Source organism: Chiloscyllium plagiosum, unplaced genomic scaffold, assembly GCF_037043375.1.
Source record: "Chiloscyllium plagiosum isolate Xiang-an unplaced genomic scaffold, Cpla_swu_hap1 HiC_scaffold_30, whole genome shotgun sequence".
Lineage (NCBI taxonomy): Eukaryota > Metazoa > Chordata > Chondrichthyes > Orectolobiformes > Hemiscylliidae > Chiloscyllium > Chiloscyllium plagiosum.
The window spans coordinates 50,505,667-50,526,993 of NW_028270168.1; the positions used below are offsets into that span (position 1 = coordinate 50,505,667).

General features: G+C 41.6%; 1 protein-coding gene across 7 annotated transcripts in view; it reads left to right on the forward strand.

The window, feature by feature from the left end:
- Nucleotides 1-21,327, forward strand: part of adgrb2 (adhesion G protein-coupled receptor B2) — an 805,995-nt gene that overhangs the window by 481,877 nt on the left and 302,791 nt on the right. For all 7 annotated transcript variants that reach the window (XM_043717943.2, XM_087976927.1, XM_087976929.1 and 4 more), the window contains 2 exons: nucleotides 4,703-4,849; nucleotides 15,909-15,984. In XM_043717943.2, the coding sequence (XP_043573878.1) occupies nucleotides 4,703-4,849; nucleotides 15,909-15,984 (223 nt within the window). The remainder of the gene's footprint in view (nucleotides 1-4,702; nucleotides 4,850-15,908; nucleotides 15,985-21,327) is intronic.

The following is a 21,327-nucleotide window of genomic DNA, read 5'->3' on the forward strand; positions in this document are numbered from 1 at the left end:
GGTGGCACAATATCTCAGCGGTTAGCACTACTGCCTCGCAGTGCCATGGACCCAGGTTCGTTACATCCTTAGGCCACTGTCTGTGTGGAGTTTGCACATTCTCCCCGTGTCTGCTTGTCTGCTCCGGTTTCCTCCCACAGTCCAAAGAATTGCAGGTTAGGTGGACTGGCCATGCTAAAGTACCCCATAGTGTCCAGGGATGTGAAGGCCAGGGGAGTTAACCATGGCAAATGCAGGGTTAGAGGGGTGCGAAAGTGGGTCTGGGTGGGATGCTCCTTGGAGTGTCGGTGTGGACCCGATGGGATGAATGGCCTGCTTCCATACTGTAAGGATTCTGACAGTCATACTCACAGAATCATACTTTACAGATCAGGTCACCTTTGATCACCCAATGACAGGATAGGCAGAACAGAGGTGGTAACACCATGATATACTGTCAGGAGCAAGTTGTTTCCTCAACATTGATTACATCCTGATTGAAGTTTCATTGCATCAAGTCAAAAATAGGTAACAAAACTGCTCCTGATTACCATTTACTGCCCCTACCTTGACTGATGGATCAGATAGTCTCCTAGTGACACCATATCCACAAGTGTCCATCCACTACCAATGCTCAGTAGCAGCAGTGTGTAACATCTACAAAATGCACTGCAGAAATTCACCAGGCGTCCTTAAGATAGCACTTTCCACATTGATGACTACTTCTATCCAGAAGGGCAGCAGATTCACGGGAACAGTACCACCTGCAAGATTCCCTCCGAGCCGCTTACCATCCTGACTTGAAAATGTTTCACCCATCCTTAAGTGTCAGTGGGTCAAAATCCCAGAACTTCTTCCAGAACAACATTGTGGCATTTCCAGCAACCTTCATCCAGAAGTGCTGAGTGGTTGATCCATCTTAGCCTCCTCTGAGGATCCAAATCCAGTCTTAAACCAATTCAATTCATTCCACAAGATATCAAGAAATGGTTGAAAGCACTGGATACTGCAAAGTTGAGGGGTTCTTGACAATATTCCACCAATAGTATTCCAGGACTTGTCAAGTTTTTACTCACCAATCAATCTCAATACAACATTGGCATATAACCAGGAATGAAGAACTTGTACAGAAAAGTCCTGTACACAAAAAAAAGGATGAATGCAACCAACCAGTTAGTGCTTCATTAGTTCACCCATGATCAACAGTGAAGCCATAAGCAGTGCTATCAAGCAGCACTTCCTTCACAATAATGTTTTCACTGCCTCTCATTTGTGACCCTCCAAGGCCCTTAGCTTCTGATCTCATCATAGCCTTGGTTCAAACATGGGCAAAAGAACTGAAATCCAGAAAGGTGGTGAAGGTGACTGTCTTTCACATCAAAAGTAGTATCAGAATGCCCTTGCAAAGCTAGTCAATTGGAATAAGAGAAAAACATTGCTGGTGGATTTTTTACTGAACACAAGCAAAGATGACAGGATGTTGGAGGTCAATCATCACAATTCCAGGACATCTCTACCAGAATTTCTCAGGGTAGGGTCTGAGGCCCAATCATCTTTATCATTGACCTTTGCTCTGTTATACGGTCATAAGTGGGATGATCTCTGATATTTGTACAATGTTCAGAACCATCTTGGTTCCTTGGATAATGAAATAGACTTTGTCCAAATGCAGCAAGACCTGGACACTATCCAAGCTTGGCCTAACAGTGGCATATAACACTAATATCACACAAGTACCAAGCATTGACAATTTGCAACAAGAGAGAGTCTGTCCATTGCCTCTTAAATTCATTGGCATTGCATCAGCCAGTATCAGCATTTTGACCAGAAACTGAATTTGGTGAGCCATACAAATACTCTGGCTGCAAGACCAGTTTAGAGGTTAGAAATTCTGTGATGAGTAACTCTTCTCCTCATTCTCCATAGCCTGTCCAACATCTACAAGGCACAATTCAGGACTGTGATGGAATATACCTCACTTGAATGAGTGCAACTCCAAGAATACTTGAGAGGCTTGACATCATCCCAGACAAAAATAGCCACTTGATTGGCACCACATCCACAAACCCTCCATCACCAATGCATAGTACTATCTACAAGATGCAGTGCAGAAACTTACTAAGACTTCTTTAGATGGCATCTTCCAAGCATATGACTACTATAATCTAGAAAGAAAAAGTCAACAGATACATGGGATCATGACCACCTATGTGTTCCTTTCCAAGTCACTTGCCATCCTGACTCGGAAATATAATACTGTTCTTTCACCTTAACTGAGTTAAAATCTTGGAACAACCCTCTCTAACAGCACTATGTGTACTGCACCAAATGGACTGCAGCAGTTCAAGAAGGAACCTTACCACCATCTTCTCAGGTGTAAGTAGAACAATAAATGGCCAGCAAGTGAATTCCACTTCCTATGAATACTCTAGTTATATTTTCCAGTGCTGGGGAAAATAGTCCACATATCCTGAATCATTGTGATATTGTTTCCTGATAGTCAACTGGTCCCCTTTCCACACAAATATATTTGGATTGATTACCCAAAATGCAACATGGCCACCCTGCATTCTCAGACATGGCCAGTGACCATTATTGCACAGGTCGGAGAAAATGACAATGCACATGCCAATGATGTTACTGTGGCAATGAGGTGGAGGCAGAGGCCTGCATGGGAGTAGGACGAAGGAGATGGAGTGTTCTGTACCTGGAAATGAAGAGGAATGAGACTGAGAACAGGTAAGGGGTGAGGGAAGTCAGGAGTTGGAGTGTCTGCCTCACCAACCATTGCCTGACCCTTTCCAAATATCATTGCATTGCTATTTGTGTCAGGGAACATCCGCCGTATTACGTTCTTTGTTAGGTGGCATTCACAATAAACAGCTTAATACTTCCCACACCATTACCGCTTAGCATGCATACTAACCTTGTATATGTCATTTTATCAAATGCTTTTGGAAGTCTAAAAACAGGTAGTTCTTTTTAGCGCAGTGGTTATGTTGTGCAAACCTGTGTTATAGAAAAATAGTGCTTTAAATACAGCGCTTAAACTGTTGGCGATGTAATCACATTACAGCCAATACACATTTTAAAAGTTTGCAATTTAGAAATAATATCCTCAATTTGTCAATCGCTTATAAAGGGCTTATGCAGAAACATCAACTCTCCTGCTCCTCAGGGGCTGCCTGACCTGCTGTGCTTTCTCCAACGTCAATTTTCGGCTCTGACGCTCCAGCATCTGCAGTCCTCACTCTCTCCTGTATAATGCTCTGGTCAGACTGCATTTGAAATATTGTGAGCAGTTTTGAGCCCCATCTTAGAAAGGATGTGCTGGGGTGCCCAGAGGAGGTTCACAAGCATGATCCTGGGAAATAAGGACTAGTCATATGAGGACCAGTTGAGGACGCTGGGTTTGTACATACTGATATTTAGAAAGGGGAAATCTGATTGAAATTTACTGAGGGGCCTGGGAAGAGTGGATGAGGAGAAGATGTCTCCACTAGTAGAAGAGACTAGAATTCAAGGGCACAGTTTCAGATTGAAGGGATGACAGTTAGAACTGGGATGAGTAGGAATTTCTTCAGCCAGAGGGTGGTGAACATGTCAAATTAATTGTTGCAGAAGGCTGTGGTGGTCAAGTCATTGAATGTTTTTAGGACAGAGATAGATAGGTTCCTGATCTGTCTGGGAGGTAAGGTCGATTGTACCCTGAAGGTAGCTGCACAGGTAGATATATCTGAGTGGTCAATAGACATATGGTATGCTTGCCTTCATCGGATGGGGTATTGAGTATAAGAGCTGGCAGGTCATGTTAAAATTGTACAAGACATTGGTTTGGCTGCGTTTAGAATACTGTGTTCAGTTCTAGTCGCCACATTACCAAAAGGATGTAGATGCTTTGGAGAGGGTGCAGAGAAGCTTTACGAGGATATTGCCTGATATGGGAGGTACTAGCTACGATGAGAGTTTGAGTAGGTTAGATTTGTGTTCGTTAGGAAAAAGGAGATGGGGTTGGGGGGGGAACCTGTTTGAGGTCTACAAAATCTTGAAATGTATAGACAGGATAGATAGTGATAAGCTTTTTCCCAGGGTGAGGGATTCAATCATCAGAGGTCACGCATTCAAGATGAGAGGTGAAAACTTTAAGCGGGATATACGCAGCAAGTACTTTACACAGAGGGTGGTAGGTGCCTGTAATGCGTTGCCAGCAGATGTAGTAAAGGCAGGCACAGTAGATTCATTTAAGGTGTGTCTGGATAGATACATGTGTAGGTGGGGAGCAGAGGGATACAGATGCTTAGGAATTTGGGTGATAGGTTTAGACAGTGGATTTAGGTCGGCTCAGGCTTTGAGGGCTGAAGAGCCTGCTCCTGAGCTGTAAATTTTCTTTGTTCCTTGTTCTTTGATCTGTAAGGGGTCAAGGGTTGTGAGGAGAAAGCAGGAGAATGGAGTTGAGAAACGTATCAGCCATGATCAACTTGGAGAGCAGATTTGATGGGTCATATGACCTAATTCTGCTTCTGTTTCTTATAGTCTAATGAGATAAGCAAATGTGGCATGAATCAGGAATCAAACTTGGGCTTCATTGTTTTGTTATGGTTACAGTCTAAGCCACTAGAAGGTATGCCAGGCACTTATTGATTGGTAATATTGTACTACAATGGAAAATAATATGATAAGACCAAGTGTGATTGAAGCAATAACTTTATCCTCATCTTTTCAGTGACTAGTATACAACGAGAGCCTGTATCTGCTGTGTCAACTGATATCAGCTTCCCAATGAAAGGCAGAAGAGGAATGAAAGATTGGGCAAAAAATTCAGAAGACAAACTTTATATTCCAAAAGAGGTGTTCACACGTTCTTCCTCAGGTATCTGCAATTAACATTTTATGAACAAATATAACTGTATTGCCACATTTGATGAGTTTATCCTTATCCCTGTTTCTCAGAACTTCATAAGAACCTGAATCTTCTGAAACATTTTATCCTTTTGTTGAGTAGTCTATTTGATTAAAGATCTTCTCCATTAACCTGTAGAGAAGCCTTCAGAGGCATTGGCCAATGATATATCTTATTTTAGAATTTGGTGAAATGTATCTCCTATGTGTACTTTTTTTTTTGCAAAGTTCCTTGTATGGCACATACCTCTGTTATAGCTTGTGAATGTAAGCAGAATATAGTTCCTGACATAAATTATTTCAAATCAACTCTCAGTCAGAATAGATTATCCCATCATTAATTTATTTGCATTTGTGAGATTTGCTATCTGCACATTGGTTCCCAACTTCTGTGTAACAACTGCAGATGTTGGAAAGATGCATGAAAAAAGGTGTAAATAAAGGAATATAGATGTTACCCTGATGAAGACTAACAGCTTCTAAAATGTATTTGAATTTCCAGTGATTGGTTGAATCAGTCACTGGTTGATTGATTTTAAATTTTAAAACTTTTTTTTTGTCATAAATTAATGAAAAGCAACACTTTACACAATGTTTAGTAGGAAACTAAAAAAAAACAGAAAAAATCTCTCATTTAACTTGACCAAAAATCCCCCTCATATTCTAATTCCCTCTGCCCTTTTAAGAGACACTTATTTTTAAATTTGTTACAGAGAGTGGGCCTTACTTACTAGGCCAGTTTTTATTATCCAGAGATAATTGATCATGAGCAGCTGGTGATAAACTGCTTTCTTGAACCATTATATTCCTACAGTGTCGATGCAACCAGAATACAGTTCGGAAGGAAAGTCCAGGATTTTGATCCAGTGGCAGCAAATGGATAATGATATAGTCCCAGATCAGAATGGGGAGTGGTTTATAGGGGAACTTGCAGATAATGATTTTCCTATGTATTTTCTGCCTTTGTTTTATTGGTGGTAGGGTCGTAAGTTCAGAAGGTATTGTTGAAGGAGGCTTAGCAAGTTTCAGCAGTCCATCCTGTAGATGGTATATATTGCTGCTATAATACACTGGTCACAAAAGGAGTAATTGTTGAAGGTGGTGGAAGCATTCCATAACTAAAAATGTTTAGGCCTTTTAGGTAGAAACGCTAATTAGCTATCCCCTGGATCCCCAATTCCATTGTATCTTGGAATTAAATATACTGCTTAAAGTATAATTATTTATAAAACTTGATATTCTTAGAATGTAAATTTGTTACATTTCCTAGCTACGTTCCTGGGAGACAGTGCTCATTTTAATTCTAGAATGGTGAGATTCTCATGGATCTGACTCCACCAACCCTACAAAGAGAATGCAGGCTTCCAGATGTGGAGAGGGACTGCATGGAAGGCCGAACTTAGTGATCTGGCATTATGTTCAAGTTTTTATTTAATTAAAACATTGAACAGCCCTTGTGTCCTCTCCTTTCGTCATCCTTCACCCCCCTCTCACACTTCCAATATCCCCTCCATGCCAATAAAGGCAACCACCTGCCCACTCTACTCATTCTCATAATCATGCTGAAATGAAACAAGCATATTGTCCCTTGCAAAATTATTTTTAAAACACAGTAATTGATGAAAGACAGCACATTTAATTAATTTGAATTAAATTCTCAAGATTTCAGACATTTCACTTAAATATTTAATTTCTTATTAAACAAAAATGTATGCACTATCAAAGAGTCACACATCAAAATGGTAACTCTGTTTCTTTATTCCCAAATGCTGCGAGAGCTGCTGAGTTTCTCCAGCATTTTCTGTTTTTGATGAGATTCCCTACATTTTGTTTCACATTTCCAGCATCTGCAGTATTTTGCTTTCACAAGTTTTGAGAAGATTTGTAGCTCAGGTTGAGGTTTTGGATGTAGGTTTGCTCACTGAGCTGGAAGGTTCATTTCCAGACATTTTGTCACCATACTAGGTAACATATTCAGTGGGCCTCCAGGCAAAGCACTGCTGCTGATTCCTGCTTTCTATTTATATGTTTGGGTTTCTTTGGGTTGGTAATGTCATTTATTTGGGTTTCTTTAGGTTGGTAATGTCAAGGCATGATGAAATGACATTACCAACCCAAAGAAACCCAAACATATAAATAGAAAGCAGGAATCAGCAGCAGGGCTTTGCCTGGAGGCCTACGGAAGATGTTACCTAGTAGGGTGATGAAACGTCTGTAAATAAGCCTTCCAGCTCAGTGAGCAAATCTACATCTATTTTGCTTTCACTTTTATTCTATAAACACTTGGATCTGTCAAGAAATATACTAATTTATCAAGCAACCCACTGTAACAAGGTTAGATTGTAAAATCAGATATACAGCAAAAATCCTCTGATAATTACCCTCAGATTTATGTCAAAAGAATGAAAGATAATTCCATTTTGTTTTCTAAAATCATCACTTTTTTTAAAAATGTAAGGCTCAGCAGATCTAAATCCCTCTATAGTTTTAAAGCAGACCTAAATTCCTCCATATGTCTAACATTTGAAATAAATTTGGACAGTTCTTTGATATCTTAACAGTTATTTTACAGCTTTGGTAGTGCTAATGATTTTGCACACTTTTTTACACACATTCATCTCTATTATTAACAATTTCAAAGACCACCTCATCTCTTTCAAAGATGTCCCAGGATGGATTCCAAAGAGATACCCACAGAGACCATACACTTGCAAGTAAGCACTAACATCAGTGAGCATTCAAAAAGAAATGGTCCACATAGAGGCTAGATGCCTTCAAGTCAGTGTCAGCTAAAACCAAACTAAAACTCATAGATGCCTGTGTCCATGTTAGCACAAAGTGATTTTTTTTAAAAAATCAGTCGTGGGATGGGGGCATCGCTGGCTGGCTCAGCATTCATTGTCCACATTGGCAGACAGAGAAAATGACTAACCCATTAGCCTAGGGCTCAATAAGAGCACAGTTCCCAAATGGATAGGAGTCAATTCTGAAAATGTTTTCATTAGACATTTGTCTTTGAGGCCTTTTTCACAGTGTGCAGGCCATCACCCAAAAGAAGCTGAACAATGCAATCATAGAAAAAGAAGTTAAAAATCACACAACACCAGGTTATAGTCCAACAGGTTTAATTGGAAGCACACTAGCTTTCGGAGCGACGCTCCTTCATCAGGTGATTGTGGAGGGCTCGATTGTAACACAGAATTTATAGCAAACATTTGCAGTGTGATGTAACTGAAATTATACATTGAATAATTGATTGTCTGTTAAGCCTTTCATCTGTTAGAATACAGTATTCTAACAGATGAAAGGCTTAACAGACAATCAATTATTCAATGTATAATTTCAGTTACATCACACTGCAAATTTTTGCTATAAATTCTGTGTTACGATCGAGCCCTCCACAATCACCTGAAAAAGGAGCGTCGCTCCGAAAGCTAGTGTGCTTCCAATTAAACCTGTTGGATTATAACCTGGTGTTGTGTGATTTTTAACTTTGTACACCCCAGTCCAACACCGGCATCTCCAAATCATAGAAAAAGAAATTAGTGATGGAGACTGGATAATACAAAGTCTAATGAGTATTACATTTGAGTTGATAGTAAAATGAAAATAAACAGTTTGGATTGGTTTATATGGCAAGTTTTTGTTTTCTTTTTACTTCAAACACTAAGTTTCATCTTTATACAAGACATTTTACGACTAGAACAGATGGAATTCAGAAAGGCTTTTAATAATTATTATTTTAAAAACCTTCGATATGAGTTTTACACAGAGTCGGAGAGCTTTTTTGAAAATAATTATATGTATTAAGAAATAATGTGATCAGAATTGACCTTGAAGAAAACTTACAGGATTAAGCAGCAATGTTTACCATTTAACCAATCCTGCACCACTGGTACGACAGAAAATTGCAGAACAAATTCTATTTTCTGAACTGATAATATGAGAAACTGCTTTGCATGCGTAAATATATGCAGAAACTTTTAATTGCCAGTCTGACTTTAAAATTTGAAATGAAAGGGTAGTTTATGTACCATACCCGTACCTGTAAACAGTATTCTTAAACTGCCCCCAGCTCAGACGGCATCATTGCAGGGTCACCTTATGCAATTTTAATGTGTGGCTGGGAGGCTCATCCCAATATAAATGCTTTCTTGAAAATCCATTCCAAACATTGATTGGATTACTCAATTCTAAAGTCAAAAGGCTCTGTCATTGTTTATTTGTAATGGAATGTTTTTACTACAATTGCAAAAAATATTTTGTAATCAATACAAGTCATCTGGAAAAATATATTGCTGAGTGAACAGGTATGGAAAAATGCAGAAATATGATGAAAGTTTAAACGCATGATGACAGAAGAAAAACCGATCCCAATAGTGGAGATTAGATTAGATTAGATTAGATTACTTACAGTGTGGAAACAGGCCCTTCGGCCCAACAAGTCCACACCGACCCGCCAAAGCACAACCCACCCAGACCCATTCCCCTACATTTACCCCTATACCTAACACTACGGACAATTTAGCATGGCCAATTCACCTGACCTGCACATTTTTGGACTGTGGGAGGAAACCGGAGCACCCGGAGGAAACCCACGCAGACACGGGGAGAATGTGCAAACTCCACACAGTCAGTCGCCTGAGGCGGGAATTGAACCCGGGTCTCTGGCGCTGTGAGGCAGCAGTGCTAACCACTGTGCCACCATACCGCCCACACGGTATACTTTGATATACTTTGAAAATTATTGGCTTAATCACCCTGATTTAAAAGGGCCTATCAGAGTCAGCTTTTCACTGCTGACTCAGTTGCCCAATATTTCCGGAGAGTGTAGCTCATTACCGGTTCTAATTGTGTGGAGCTGGTGAATTATTTTATGGCCCACCAAAGTCCAGCCATTCAAAATGGTTATAAATCAATTTATTTTAAAATTGTGCTTACCTTTCGCTTACGTCGTGTTGAAGTATGTCAGCAGAAAGAACACCACTGCCTGTTAGCATGACTGTTGGTTTCTGTAAAGTCAGCTGCACAGTAGATTAGATGAAAAATGTGTTGCTGGAAAAGCGCAGCAGGTCAGGCAGCATCCAAGGAGCAGGTGAGTCTCGACATTTCGGGCATAAGCCCTTCTTCAGGAATGAGGAAAGTGTGTCCAGCAGGCTAAGATAAAAGGTAGGGAGGAGGGACTTGGGGGAGGGGCATTGGGAATACGATAGATAGAAGGAGGTTAAGGTAAGGGTGATAGGCCGGAGAGAGGGTGGGGGCGGAGGGGTCGGGAAGAAGATTGCAGGTCAAGAAGGCGGTGCTGAGTCCGAGGGTTGGGACTGAGATAATGTGGGGGGAGGGGAAATGAGAAAGATGGAGAAATCTGCATTCATCCCTTGTGGTTGGAGGGTTCCTAGGCGGAAGATGAGGTGCTCTTCCTCCAGCCATCAAGGACCTGCATGTCCATGGCGGAGTGGGAGGGGGAGTTAAAGTGATCAGCCACGGGGCGGTTGGGTTGGTGGGTGCGGGTGTCCCAGAGGTGTTCTCTGAAACGTTCCGCAAGTAGGCGGCCTGTCTCCCCAATGTAGAGGAGGCCACATCGGGTGCAGCGGATGCAGTAAATGATGTGTGTGGAGGTGCAGGTGAATTTGTGACAAATATGGAAGGATCCCTTGGGGCTTTGGAGGGAAGTGAGAGGGGAGGTGTGGGCGCAAGTTTTGCATTTCTTGCGGTTGCAGGGAAAGGTGCCGGGAGTGGAGGTTGGGTTGGTGGGGGTGTGGACCTGACGAGGGAGTCGCGGAGGGAGTGGTCTTTCCGGAAGCTGATAAGGGAGGGGAGGGAAATATATCCTTGGTGGTGGGATTTGTTTGGAGATGGCGGTTCCTTCGTCATTTCCGCCACCTCCAAACAGACCCCACCACCAAAGATATATTTCCCTCCCCTATCAGTGTTCTGGAACGACCACTCCCTCCGCAATTCCCCCGTCAGGTCCACACCCCCCACCAACCCAACCTCCACTCCCGGCACCTTCCCCTGCAACCGGAAGAAATGCAAAACTTGTGCCCACACCTCCCCCCTTATTTCCCTCCAAGGTCCCAAGGGATCCTTCCATATCCACCACAAATTCACCTGCACCTCCACACACGTCATTTACTGCATCCGCTGCACCCGATGTGGCCTCCTCTATATTGGGGAGACAGGCCGCCTATTTGCGGAATGTTTCAGAGAACACCTCTGGGACACCCGCACCAACCAACCCAACCGCCCCATGGGTGAACACTTTAACTCCCCCTCCCACTCCGTCAAGGACATGCCTCCTCCATCGCCAGACCATGGCAACACGACGCCTGGAGGAAGAGCGCCTCATCTTCCACCTAAGAACCCTCCAACCACAAGGGATGAATGCAGATTTCTGCAGCTTTCTCATTTCCCCTCCCCACACATTATCTCAGTCCCAACCCTCGGACTCAGCACCACCTTCTTGACCTGCAATCTTCTTCCTGACCTCTTCGCCCCCACCCTCTCTCCGGCCTATCACCCTCACCTTAACCTCCTTCCACCCAACATTCCCAACACTCCTCCCCCAAGTCCCTCCTCCCTACCTTTTACCTTAGCCTGAAGAAGGGCTTATGCTCGAAACGTCAATTCTCCTGCTCCTTGGATGCTGCCTGACCTGCTGCGCTTTTCCAGCAACACATTTTTCAGCTCTGATCTCCAGCATCTGCAGTCCTCACTTTCTCCTAATAGATTAGATGCCCTAACTCAGTACTGTCACTCTTATAGTGTGATCTTAGGGGTACTATTGTTGGCTTTGGTTTCCTGGATAGTATTGAGGAAACACAGTTAGAATTTCTCTCCTGAGGGTAGTGGTATAAACATTATGATGTCAAATTGACCATCCATTTGACACCTTGCCCCCCCCCCCGCCACCAGCTCTTTTTTTTGTTCTCATGGTTCCAATTGGAAAGATAATTAAATATAGTTTTTAATGAGCGAGTAAACAATATCGCCAGTTTTAAATTATCACCCAAAGCTAACATCATCCTCTTGCTGATCGCTTTTCCAGTAACTGTTACATATGCATGTGTAGTATCTGGATTCATATTGTTTTATTATTTTACTTCATGTTCACTAAGAATCAGGCTGTGAATTTAACCAGTACTAACCTTTGGATAGTAAGCTAGCTCGCTGGTATTGCAGAGAAAGACTTTCAACATTTCAGTCTCAGCATAAAACAACAATGTTCCAGTCAACTTGTCAATTTCCTGTGGAAGAATGATTCTTTAAGCTGTAATTTACAAGGTGCCGTATGTCCTGGGTCTACACTGAAAAGTTGACAGGAGTTTGTCCACCCAAAATCTGGCTTCCTGACATTTTATGTTTGAAACAACAGTAATTATTTAATCTGGGGAGGATGTCCTGCCTTCGAGAGCTGACAGTCAATTTAGTTAGTGTCAAAAAAGGGTGGGCTGGAAAAGCACAGCAGGTCAGGCAGTATCTGAGGAACAGGAGCGTCAAAGTTTCGTGCAGAAGCCCTTCATGAGGAATGTGGAGGGGGAAGGAGGATGAGAGATAAATAGTTGGAGGTGGGGCTGGAGGGAAGGTAGGTGGGAAGGCGATAGGTGAAATGAAGTTAGGGTTGGGGTAATTGTAATAAGTCCGTGGGGGACGGTAAAGCTCATAAGTGGGAAGGAAAATGGACAGGTAGGACACATCACGAAGGCAGTGATGAGGCGATGATGAAGGGCTTTTGCCCGAAACATTGATTTTCCTGTTCCTCGGATGCTGCTTGACCTGCTGTGCTTTTCCAGCACCACTCTAATCTAGACTCTGGTTTCCAGCATCTGCAGTCCTTGTTTTTACCCCCTGCAATGATGTGGGGAAGGGGAGATTTGGAAACCAGTGAAGTCAATTTTCATGCCATATAGTTGAAGGGTCCCAAGGTAGAAGATGAGGTGTTCTTCCTCCAGTTGGCAAGTGGCTTTGATTTGGCAGTGGAGGCAGTTTAGGACTTGCCTGTCCTTGAAGGAGTGTGAGGGAGAGTTGAAGCAGTCAGCCACAAGGCAGTGGGGTTTTTTGGTGTGGATGTCCCAGAGATGCTCCCTGAAACACTGGGTAAGTTGGCATCCTGTCTCTCTGATATAGAGGAGACCACATCGAAAGCGCCGGACGCAGTAGATGAGGTGGATGGATGTGCGGGGAAATCTCTAAAGGATGTGAAAAGATCCTTTGGGGCCTAGGACGGAGGTGAGAGGGGAGGTGTGAGCACAGGTTTTACACCACCTGCAATGGCAAAGGAAGGTGCCAAGTGTGGAGAGTGGATTGATGGGGGGCGTGGACCTAGCAAAGGCGTCGCGGAGGGAATGGTCTCAATGGAATGCAGTTAAGAGTGGAGAGAGAAATATATCCTTGGTGGTGGGGTCTGCCTGTAAATGGTGAGTATGGCAGAGGATAATGCGCTGTATCTGGCGATTAGTGGGCTGGAAGGTGAGGACCAGGCCAATTTACTTAGCTCTAATTAGCACTACTACCTTGCAGTGCCAGGTTCAATGGTTCGTTTCCACCCTCTGATGACTGCCTGTATGAAGTTTGCATATTCTCCCCGTATCTGCATGGGTTTCCTCTGGGTGCTCCATTATCTCCCCACAATCTAAAGATGTGCAGGTTAACTGGTTCGGCCATACTAAATTGCCCATAATGTCCATGGGGTGCAGGCTAGGTAGCTAGATTCAGTGATTCAATGTTAAATTCAGTAACTCCTGCGCAGTCATACCTCATAAAGAGCAGTACATTCAAAAGTGGGATTGTGAGACTGATAGCGTGCTGAACAAGAAGAAACCAAGGTGAGACAGAGTCCTACAGCATGGAGACAGGTCCTTTGACCCAAACTGCCCACCAAAAGATCCATCCACACTAACCCCATTTCCCTGCATTTGGCCCATATCCTTCTAATCATTTCCTATCCATGTTTTATTCAACTGTATTTAAATATTGTTAATGTACCCATTTCAACCATTTCCGCTAGCAGCTCATTCCATGTCTGTATTACCCTTTGTGTAAAAAAAGGTTGCCCCTCAGGTTCCCTTTTATTCTTTTCCCACTAACCATAAACTGATGCCCTATAGTCCTTGATTCCTCAACTCTGGGAAAAAGACTAAGTACGTTTGTCCTATCCATGCCTGTCATGATCGTATACACTTCTGTAAGATACCCCTCAGTCTCCTGTGTTCTAAAGAAAAATGTTGTAGCTTGTCCAACCTCTCCCTATAACTCAGACCTTTGAGTCCTGGCAACACGCTTGGAAATTTCTTCTGCATTCTTTCCAGTTTAATAATATCTTTCCAATAACAAGGTGACCAAAACTAAACACAATACTCAAACTGTCGCCTCACCAACGTCCTGTATAACTGCAACATAACTTCCTAACTTCTATACTCAATGCCCTGACTGATGAAGTCCAGTGTGCCAAAGGCCACCTTCACTGCCCTGTCTACCTGTGATTCCACTTTTAGAGAATCGTGCACTTGGACTCCAAGATCCCTCTGTCCCACTACACTCCTTACGGCCCTATCATTCAACATGAAACTCCGACCTTGATTTGACTTTCCAAAATGCAAGACCTCGCATTTATCAACATTAAACTTTCTCAGCCTATTTCCTCAGCTGATCAAGGTCTGCTGCAATTTATGATAACCTTCTTCACTGTCCACGATACCTCATATTTTAGTGTCATCTGCAAACTTACTAATTATGACTTGTACATTCTCATGCAAATCATTGATATAGATAACAGACAGCCATGGGTCCAGCACCGATCCCTGAGGCACTCCACTAGTCACATGCCTCCAGTCCAACAAGCATCCTTCTACTAATAACCCTTTGCTTCCTCCTATCCAGCCAATTTTGTATCCAATTTGCAAGGTCCCCCTGGATTTCATGAAATCTAACCTTCCAGAGCAGCCTACCATGTGAAACTGAAGGGTCTGTTTCTGTGCTGTACATCTGTATGTTACTGAGAGTAGACTTATTAGTTGTAATGTATTAACTTAATGATAGCCCAGACACTACCATTAATGTTTGTATACAATAGCCACCGATAATAAGCATTTGTTGGATTTAGTTTTAAAAGATAGCTATGCTTTATTATGTCATGAGAAATAACATTCAAAATTGCTACACCGGGTGAAATATCTTTATGGAAGGAAAAACCCACTTTAAGTGATTTCCTAACATTTACTCCTCGTCGAATATGTCAAAACAGATGAATGACCATTCATTTTATGGCATTTTGCATGGCATTTGCTTGTTAAATTTGGTGGCCATGTTTACCAACATTACATTAGTGAATGTCTAGTCAATAGAATGCTATTGTTGTGAATTGCTTTGGTTCTGCTTGCAATTGTGAAACTGGCTCAACCAGCTGTTGTTTTTTCTATTGGTATATTTTAGGTCATTGTAGAGAGTACTGGACTGCAACTAATCTGTACCGGCAGTTGTGGTGCTCAGTACTGCCTTTGGGTCATAAAAATTGAAAATTATTTTATTCCTTTAATACTGAATCTTGAATCAACCCAAATTTCATGAAGCCATTTTAAATGTTAATGGGATTTAGACTCAGATGGTGCATACATTTTGAACTTCCAGCACATTGCACTTAGTATTTTGGGCTTTTCTGAATATATTTAGGCTCCAAAAGAAAGTTTGTACAGGTTTACAAAGATTGAAATTCTCTAACTTCCTTCCTGAACAAAGTGCTCAAGAATCTATCAGCCTCAAGCTATAAATCTCATGGATGGAATCTTATGGTTTCTTTAGTTTTAATTGAAATATTTAATCATATATCTTAATTTGCTTCTTTTACTAATGATAATAACACTTTCATTTTAAAATATTTGATAGATATAGATGATCCTTATTGAATTGTGTGATTCTACATTTTATTCCTTTGTTTTGATATTGTTATAGAAGTGACTGTTTTAACATCCTAATGCCTCGATTTGAAATTTAATAGAACGAGCCTCACAATGTTGTTTTTCCATACATTTTAGAAACAGATGACTCGACCTATTATGTGATCGGAGCTGTGCTATATCGGACGCTGGGTCTCATCTTACCTGTTACAAAGTAGGTCGGCGCTGTTCACATTCCATGAACCATTGGATAGTGCTAGCTAAGAGTAACATCACTCTATCTGCTAAGATCTTTGGCACTCTATCCCCATAGTTGCCTTACGTACTTATCCTTTCACAGAAGCTGCTTGTCTGTGCTGCTGCTCATTTGAATCACTGAACATGGAAACTATCGCCACTGAAAAAGGCATTATAGTTTGACTCCCAACCCCCAGCTCTCCTGCAGCAAAACAGACCTGTTAGATTTAAAAGGTCCAGTCCACATTTCTGAAGGAGTCATGATCAGAATCTCCTACCAGAAATGCAGTGTTGTCCCTTACAGGGAAAAACAGGAATCCCTCAGTTGTCATCCCTCAATAAATCTGGCACATTCATTGATCCCCTGGTGTTTAAATGTAAGAATGGTAACTGTGAGAGTATAGAATTTCACCACCTCAACTAAGATTGATGAGATCTTATTTAGAACTAAGTACAAAATGATATCCCCAAGCTCAAAAATCTATAGTATATTTAAATTTGTGGAAAGGTGGAAAGATAACTGCCTCCAGATAGTATAGTGATAATGTCACTTCTATTACTAGGCTAGTAGCCAAGGAGAACATGAAGACTGCAGATGCTGGAGATCAGAGTCAAAAAGTGTGGCGCTGGAAAAGCACAATAGGTCAGGCAGCATCCGAGGAGCAGGAGATGATTTACAGCACCACACTTCTTGACACTAGTAACCAAGAATCCTAGCTAATTTTTCTGAGGACATAGGTTTGAATCCCATGATGACAGATAGTGAAATTTGAATTCAATAAAAATCTGTAATAAAATGCTCACTTAATGCAATGCCCTTTAGGAAAGGAAATCTGCCATTCTTCCCTGGTCTGAGTCTAGGCACTCCAGGCACACAGCAGTTGGTTGACTGTAACTGAGTCTAGGGAGTGGCACTATATGTCACTTACAGCCAATCAATAAAAATGAAGTACTCTTACATAAGACCACATTATTTGATTTCATTATTGTTCCTGGCAACACAGAGAGTCATCCAACTCCATTTAATCATGGTTGGAAGGATGTGATGTTTTGTTGTTAATTTAATTTTCAACAAGAATTTATGTCTTAACTGATTGTCATGACCTAAGTTGCTTCTCAGGAGCTTTGCAAAGTAAAATTAGAAGTTGTGCTACCAAAAGCAACATTAGTCGGATGGTCAAACATACGGTCAAAGAGGTAGTTTTTAAAAAATTGTTATAAAGGAAGGAAGAATGATAGATAAGTGGTGATGTTTAGGGAGAGAATTCCAGAATTTAGTACCATTATGGCTACCATTGGTAGAGCACGATTTGGAGCAGTGTTAGAGCAATTTAGGTTAGAATTAATGAGAAGAGCACAGAAGATTGAAGGATTAGAAGAGATTATAGAGATTGGGACAGGTGTTGCCAAGGAGGCATTTAAAAATGATAATTTTTAAAGTTTGACAAACAATGTTCAAGGAGCAATAGTTATGCAATGTAATGAGTTGACAACAAAGAAGAGTAAGAAAAATACCATTTATGTTCAGAACCTTTCAATAAGAATCATTATTGAAATATGTCAAAGCATTTCACCCAATGAATCACGCCTCTAATAATTTGCCTATACTGTGAGCTGGTCTCGCCGGATTCAATTCTGGTTGTGAGGACCTTTTGGTTTCCCCCATCACCACCAGCTGTTTCAATTTTGCCAGGACCAGATCTTACTGCATCCAATGTTTGATATTGTCAGCTATGATTCGAAGCATGTCCAGAAAATTTAAAACCATTACAGACTCTTCCAGTGGCGGTACAACCGGTGGTGTATCTGCCAGTGGGAGGCAGCTCAAAGCATCCGCTTTCACTACTTGGCCTCCTGGATAGTGTTCCAATTTGTAACTATATGCATTTAGTATTGAAGTCCACCGCTGTATTCGGCCTGAAGCCGTGGACGGCACTGTCTTGTTCTCTTTAAGTAGACCTAGCAGGGGTTTGAGGTCAGTTGTTATATTGGTGCAATTTTCTGACTTCAAATATGACCACAAAACCTTCCTTCTCTATCAGGGTATATTTACATTTTGCATTAATCAAAGTCCTGAATGCATTAACTATTGGGTGTTCCTCTCCATTGATCCACCCATGAACTAATATTACCCCAATGCCATACGGAGAGACATCACATGTCAATACCAGACCTCGCTTGGGATCATAGGAAGGAACACCTTAGAGGACAATTGCAGTTACTTCACTTCCCTGAACATAACGGCTTGCCTAAGTGATCATTTCCAAGGCTGACCCTTTTTTAGGAGTTGATGCAAAGGAGCCAGGATGTGTGAACACTCCTTAATAATTCTCAAACCCAAAGAAAGATCTAAGCTCCGGTGCTGACCTGGGAGCAAGAGCATCTTTGATCACCCTCACTTTATCTTCCAATGTAACCCGGTATTGTCAACTCTGTAGCCCAAGTAGATCACTTGGGATGCCGAGATCACACATTCTAAGGTATTCCCTTCTAAGGTGTACTCTCTGCCTGTGAGAAATGTTTAAGGGCTATGTCCAAGTTCTTAAGTTCTCCTTATTGGTCTTCCCTCTTGTTAACACTTCCTGGGGTAGTCCTTGGAAAATGTCCTCCATTGTTCACTGAAAAATTGCACAGGTTAATGATACCCCAAATGGCAGTCTTGTATATTGGTACAAACCCTTGTGGGTATTAACTGTAGCATGCCTCTGACAATCTTCATCTAACTGTAGTAGTAAGTACATATGGCTCATGTCTGACCTTCAAGAAGGACTGTCCCCCTACCAGCTTTGTGTATAAATCCTCTCTGTGAGGGATTGGGTACTTTGCCAGCTGGGAAAAGCAGTTTACTATTTGTTTAAATCTACAAAGGCAAGTTGACCCAACGGGCTCACAATCAGTGTGACTGGTCCTGCTCATTTGTCAAACCATTTGGCTGTGCTTGGCTTTGTTTTGGGATTTTGCAGTGGGCTGACCTAGAGTCCCTGAGTGAGGTAATGCAATTTCCTTCACTCAAGTGGTGTTCCCAAGCTCAGTTGGACTGGAAAGGTTGTCCATTTTCATTGAATACCCTGTAACTCATATGCTTCACTGGCTGCATTTTCCAATGACAAAGCCAGTTGTAGTGCCTGTTTGAAGGCACTTTTGCATGGTTACATCATTAATTCCATATATCAAACTCTCTCTCAGCATCTCATTAAGGATTAAACCAAAGACAGTTGCATCTGCCAGTCATTTTAACCTAATCAAAAATCACAGTACAGGTTCCCCTGGTACTCGAATCACTAATTGGACCAGATTAATAGCCCCAATCAAGGAACTCATTGTAGGAAAACTTCCTGGCTGACCTTGTTATAATGACCACATTGATAAATAAGCAAATCCTTTTTCCTCTGAATTTTTAAAAAAAAATTGATGACCTCTCTTCAAATATCATCTAAGGCTCATTCTAAGGCCCAGATTTCAAAGTCTCACAATTCTCTAAGCAAGAAAAGAAAATCATCTCTAACCTAAAATGGTGACCCATAATTAAAAATTGGCCCCTGGTTCTGGACTCATCTACAAAAGGAAACATCCTTTTTGTGTCCACCTTACTAAGGCTGTTCAGAGTCCATGCACTCAATCTAGTCACCCTTCTAAATTATATTTATGTATGTAGCTCTCATACAGCACCAGTAAAACACATTAGATAATCATTATCATGCTATTTTCAGGAACTTGCTGTATACAAATTAGCTACAGCTAATTATCTTTACATGCTTTGCAGCTATACATAGAAACACCAACACTTTCAAAATCACTGTCTAAACTTTTCAACTTTTTTACCTCAAATATTATTGATTCAATCTTACCTTGACCTATTCATATACAAATAACGACTTAAAAGATCAGAAAATTATATTTTAAATTATTACAGTGGATGCAAGTCAAGTTTATGGATTCCGTTTCACTTATCATTACAAATTAAGCTCCTTATTTAGCATGTATGGCATGAGTGACAAAGAACTTTGAGGAAGGCAGAATGGTGGATGGTGTCTATAAAAAGCTTTCAGCAAGGCATTTCTCAAGGTTCAACATGGTACAATGGTTAGCAAAGTGAGATGACATAGAGTACTGGGAGAGCTAGCCATTTGGATACAAAATTGCCTTGAAGGGAGAACACAGAGAGTGATAGAGGGTCTTTTTTCAGACTGGAGACGTGTGACCAGCAGTGTGCTGCAAGGATCAATGCTGTGTACATTGCTTTGTCATTTATATAAAGTTTGGATGTGAATACAGAAAGATCTGTTAGTGGGTTTGCAGATGACACCAAAATTGGTGGTGTAGCTGACAATGAACAAGGTTATCTCAGAGTGCAACAAGACCTTGATCAGATGGGTTGATGAACGAAGGAATGGCAAATGGAGTTTAATTTAAAGAAATGTGAGGTGTTGCATTTTGGTAAGGCAAATTAGGCAGGAGTTAGACACTAAATACGATATTGTGAGGATAGCTGAGACGTGGCTTCAAGTGGACAGGGCCTGGGAAATGAATATTCAAGGCTACATGTGCTATCCTAAGGACAGACTGATGGGCAGAGGGGTGGGGTGGCCATGTTGGTAAGGGACGATATTCACTCCCTTGCGCAGGGGGGACCTAGAATCAGGGGATGTAGAGTCAGTATGGATAGAGCTGAGAAATTCTAAGGGTAAAAAGACCCTCTTGGGAGTTATCTACAGGCCCCCAAACAGTAGTCTGGATGTCAGATGTAAGTTGAATCAGGAGCTGAAATTGGCCTGTTGCAAAGATGTTACTACAGTTGTTATGGGGGATTTCAACATGTAGGTAGACTGGGAGAATCAGGATGGTATTGGACCTCAAGAAAGAGACTTTGTGGAGTGCCTCCGAGATGGATTCTTAGAACAGCTGGTGCTGAGCCTACCAGGGAGAAGGCAACTCTGGATCTGGTATTGTGCAACGAACCAGAATTGATCAGGGACCTCGAAGTGAAGGAGCCATTGGGAAGTAGTGACCATAATACAATAAGTTTCAATCTGCAATTTGAAAGGGAGAGGGTACAATCGGAAGTGACAATATTTCTGTTGAATAAAGGAAGTATGGAGCTATGAGACAGGAGCTGGCCAAAGTTCAGTGGTGCAAAACCTTACCAGGGATGACAGTGGAGGAACAATGGCGGATATTTCTGGGTATAATGCAGAAGATGCAGGATCAAAAAGGAAGAAATATCCTAGGAGGAGGCATGGGTGGCAGTGGCTAATGACGGAAGTTAAGAAACATATAAAGTTAAAAGAGAAAAAGTATAACATAGCAAAGATAAGTGGGA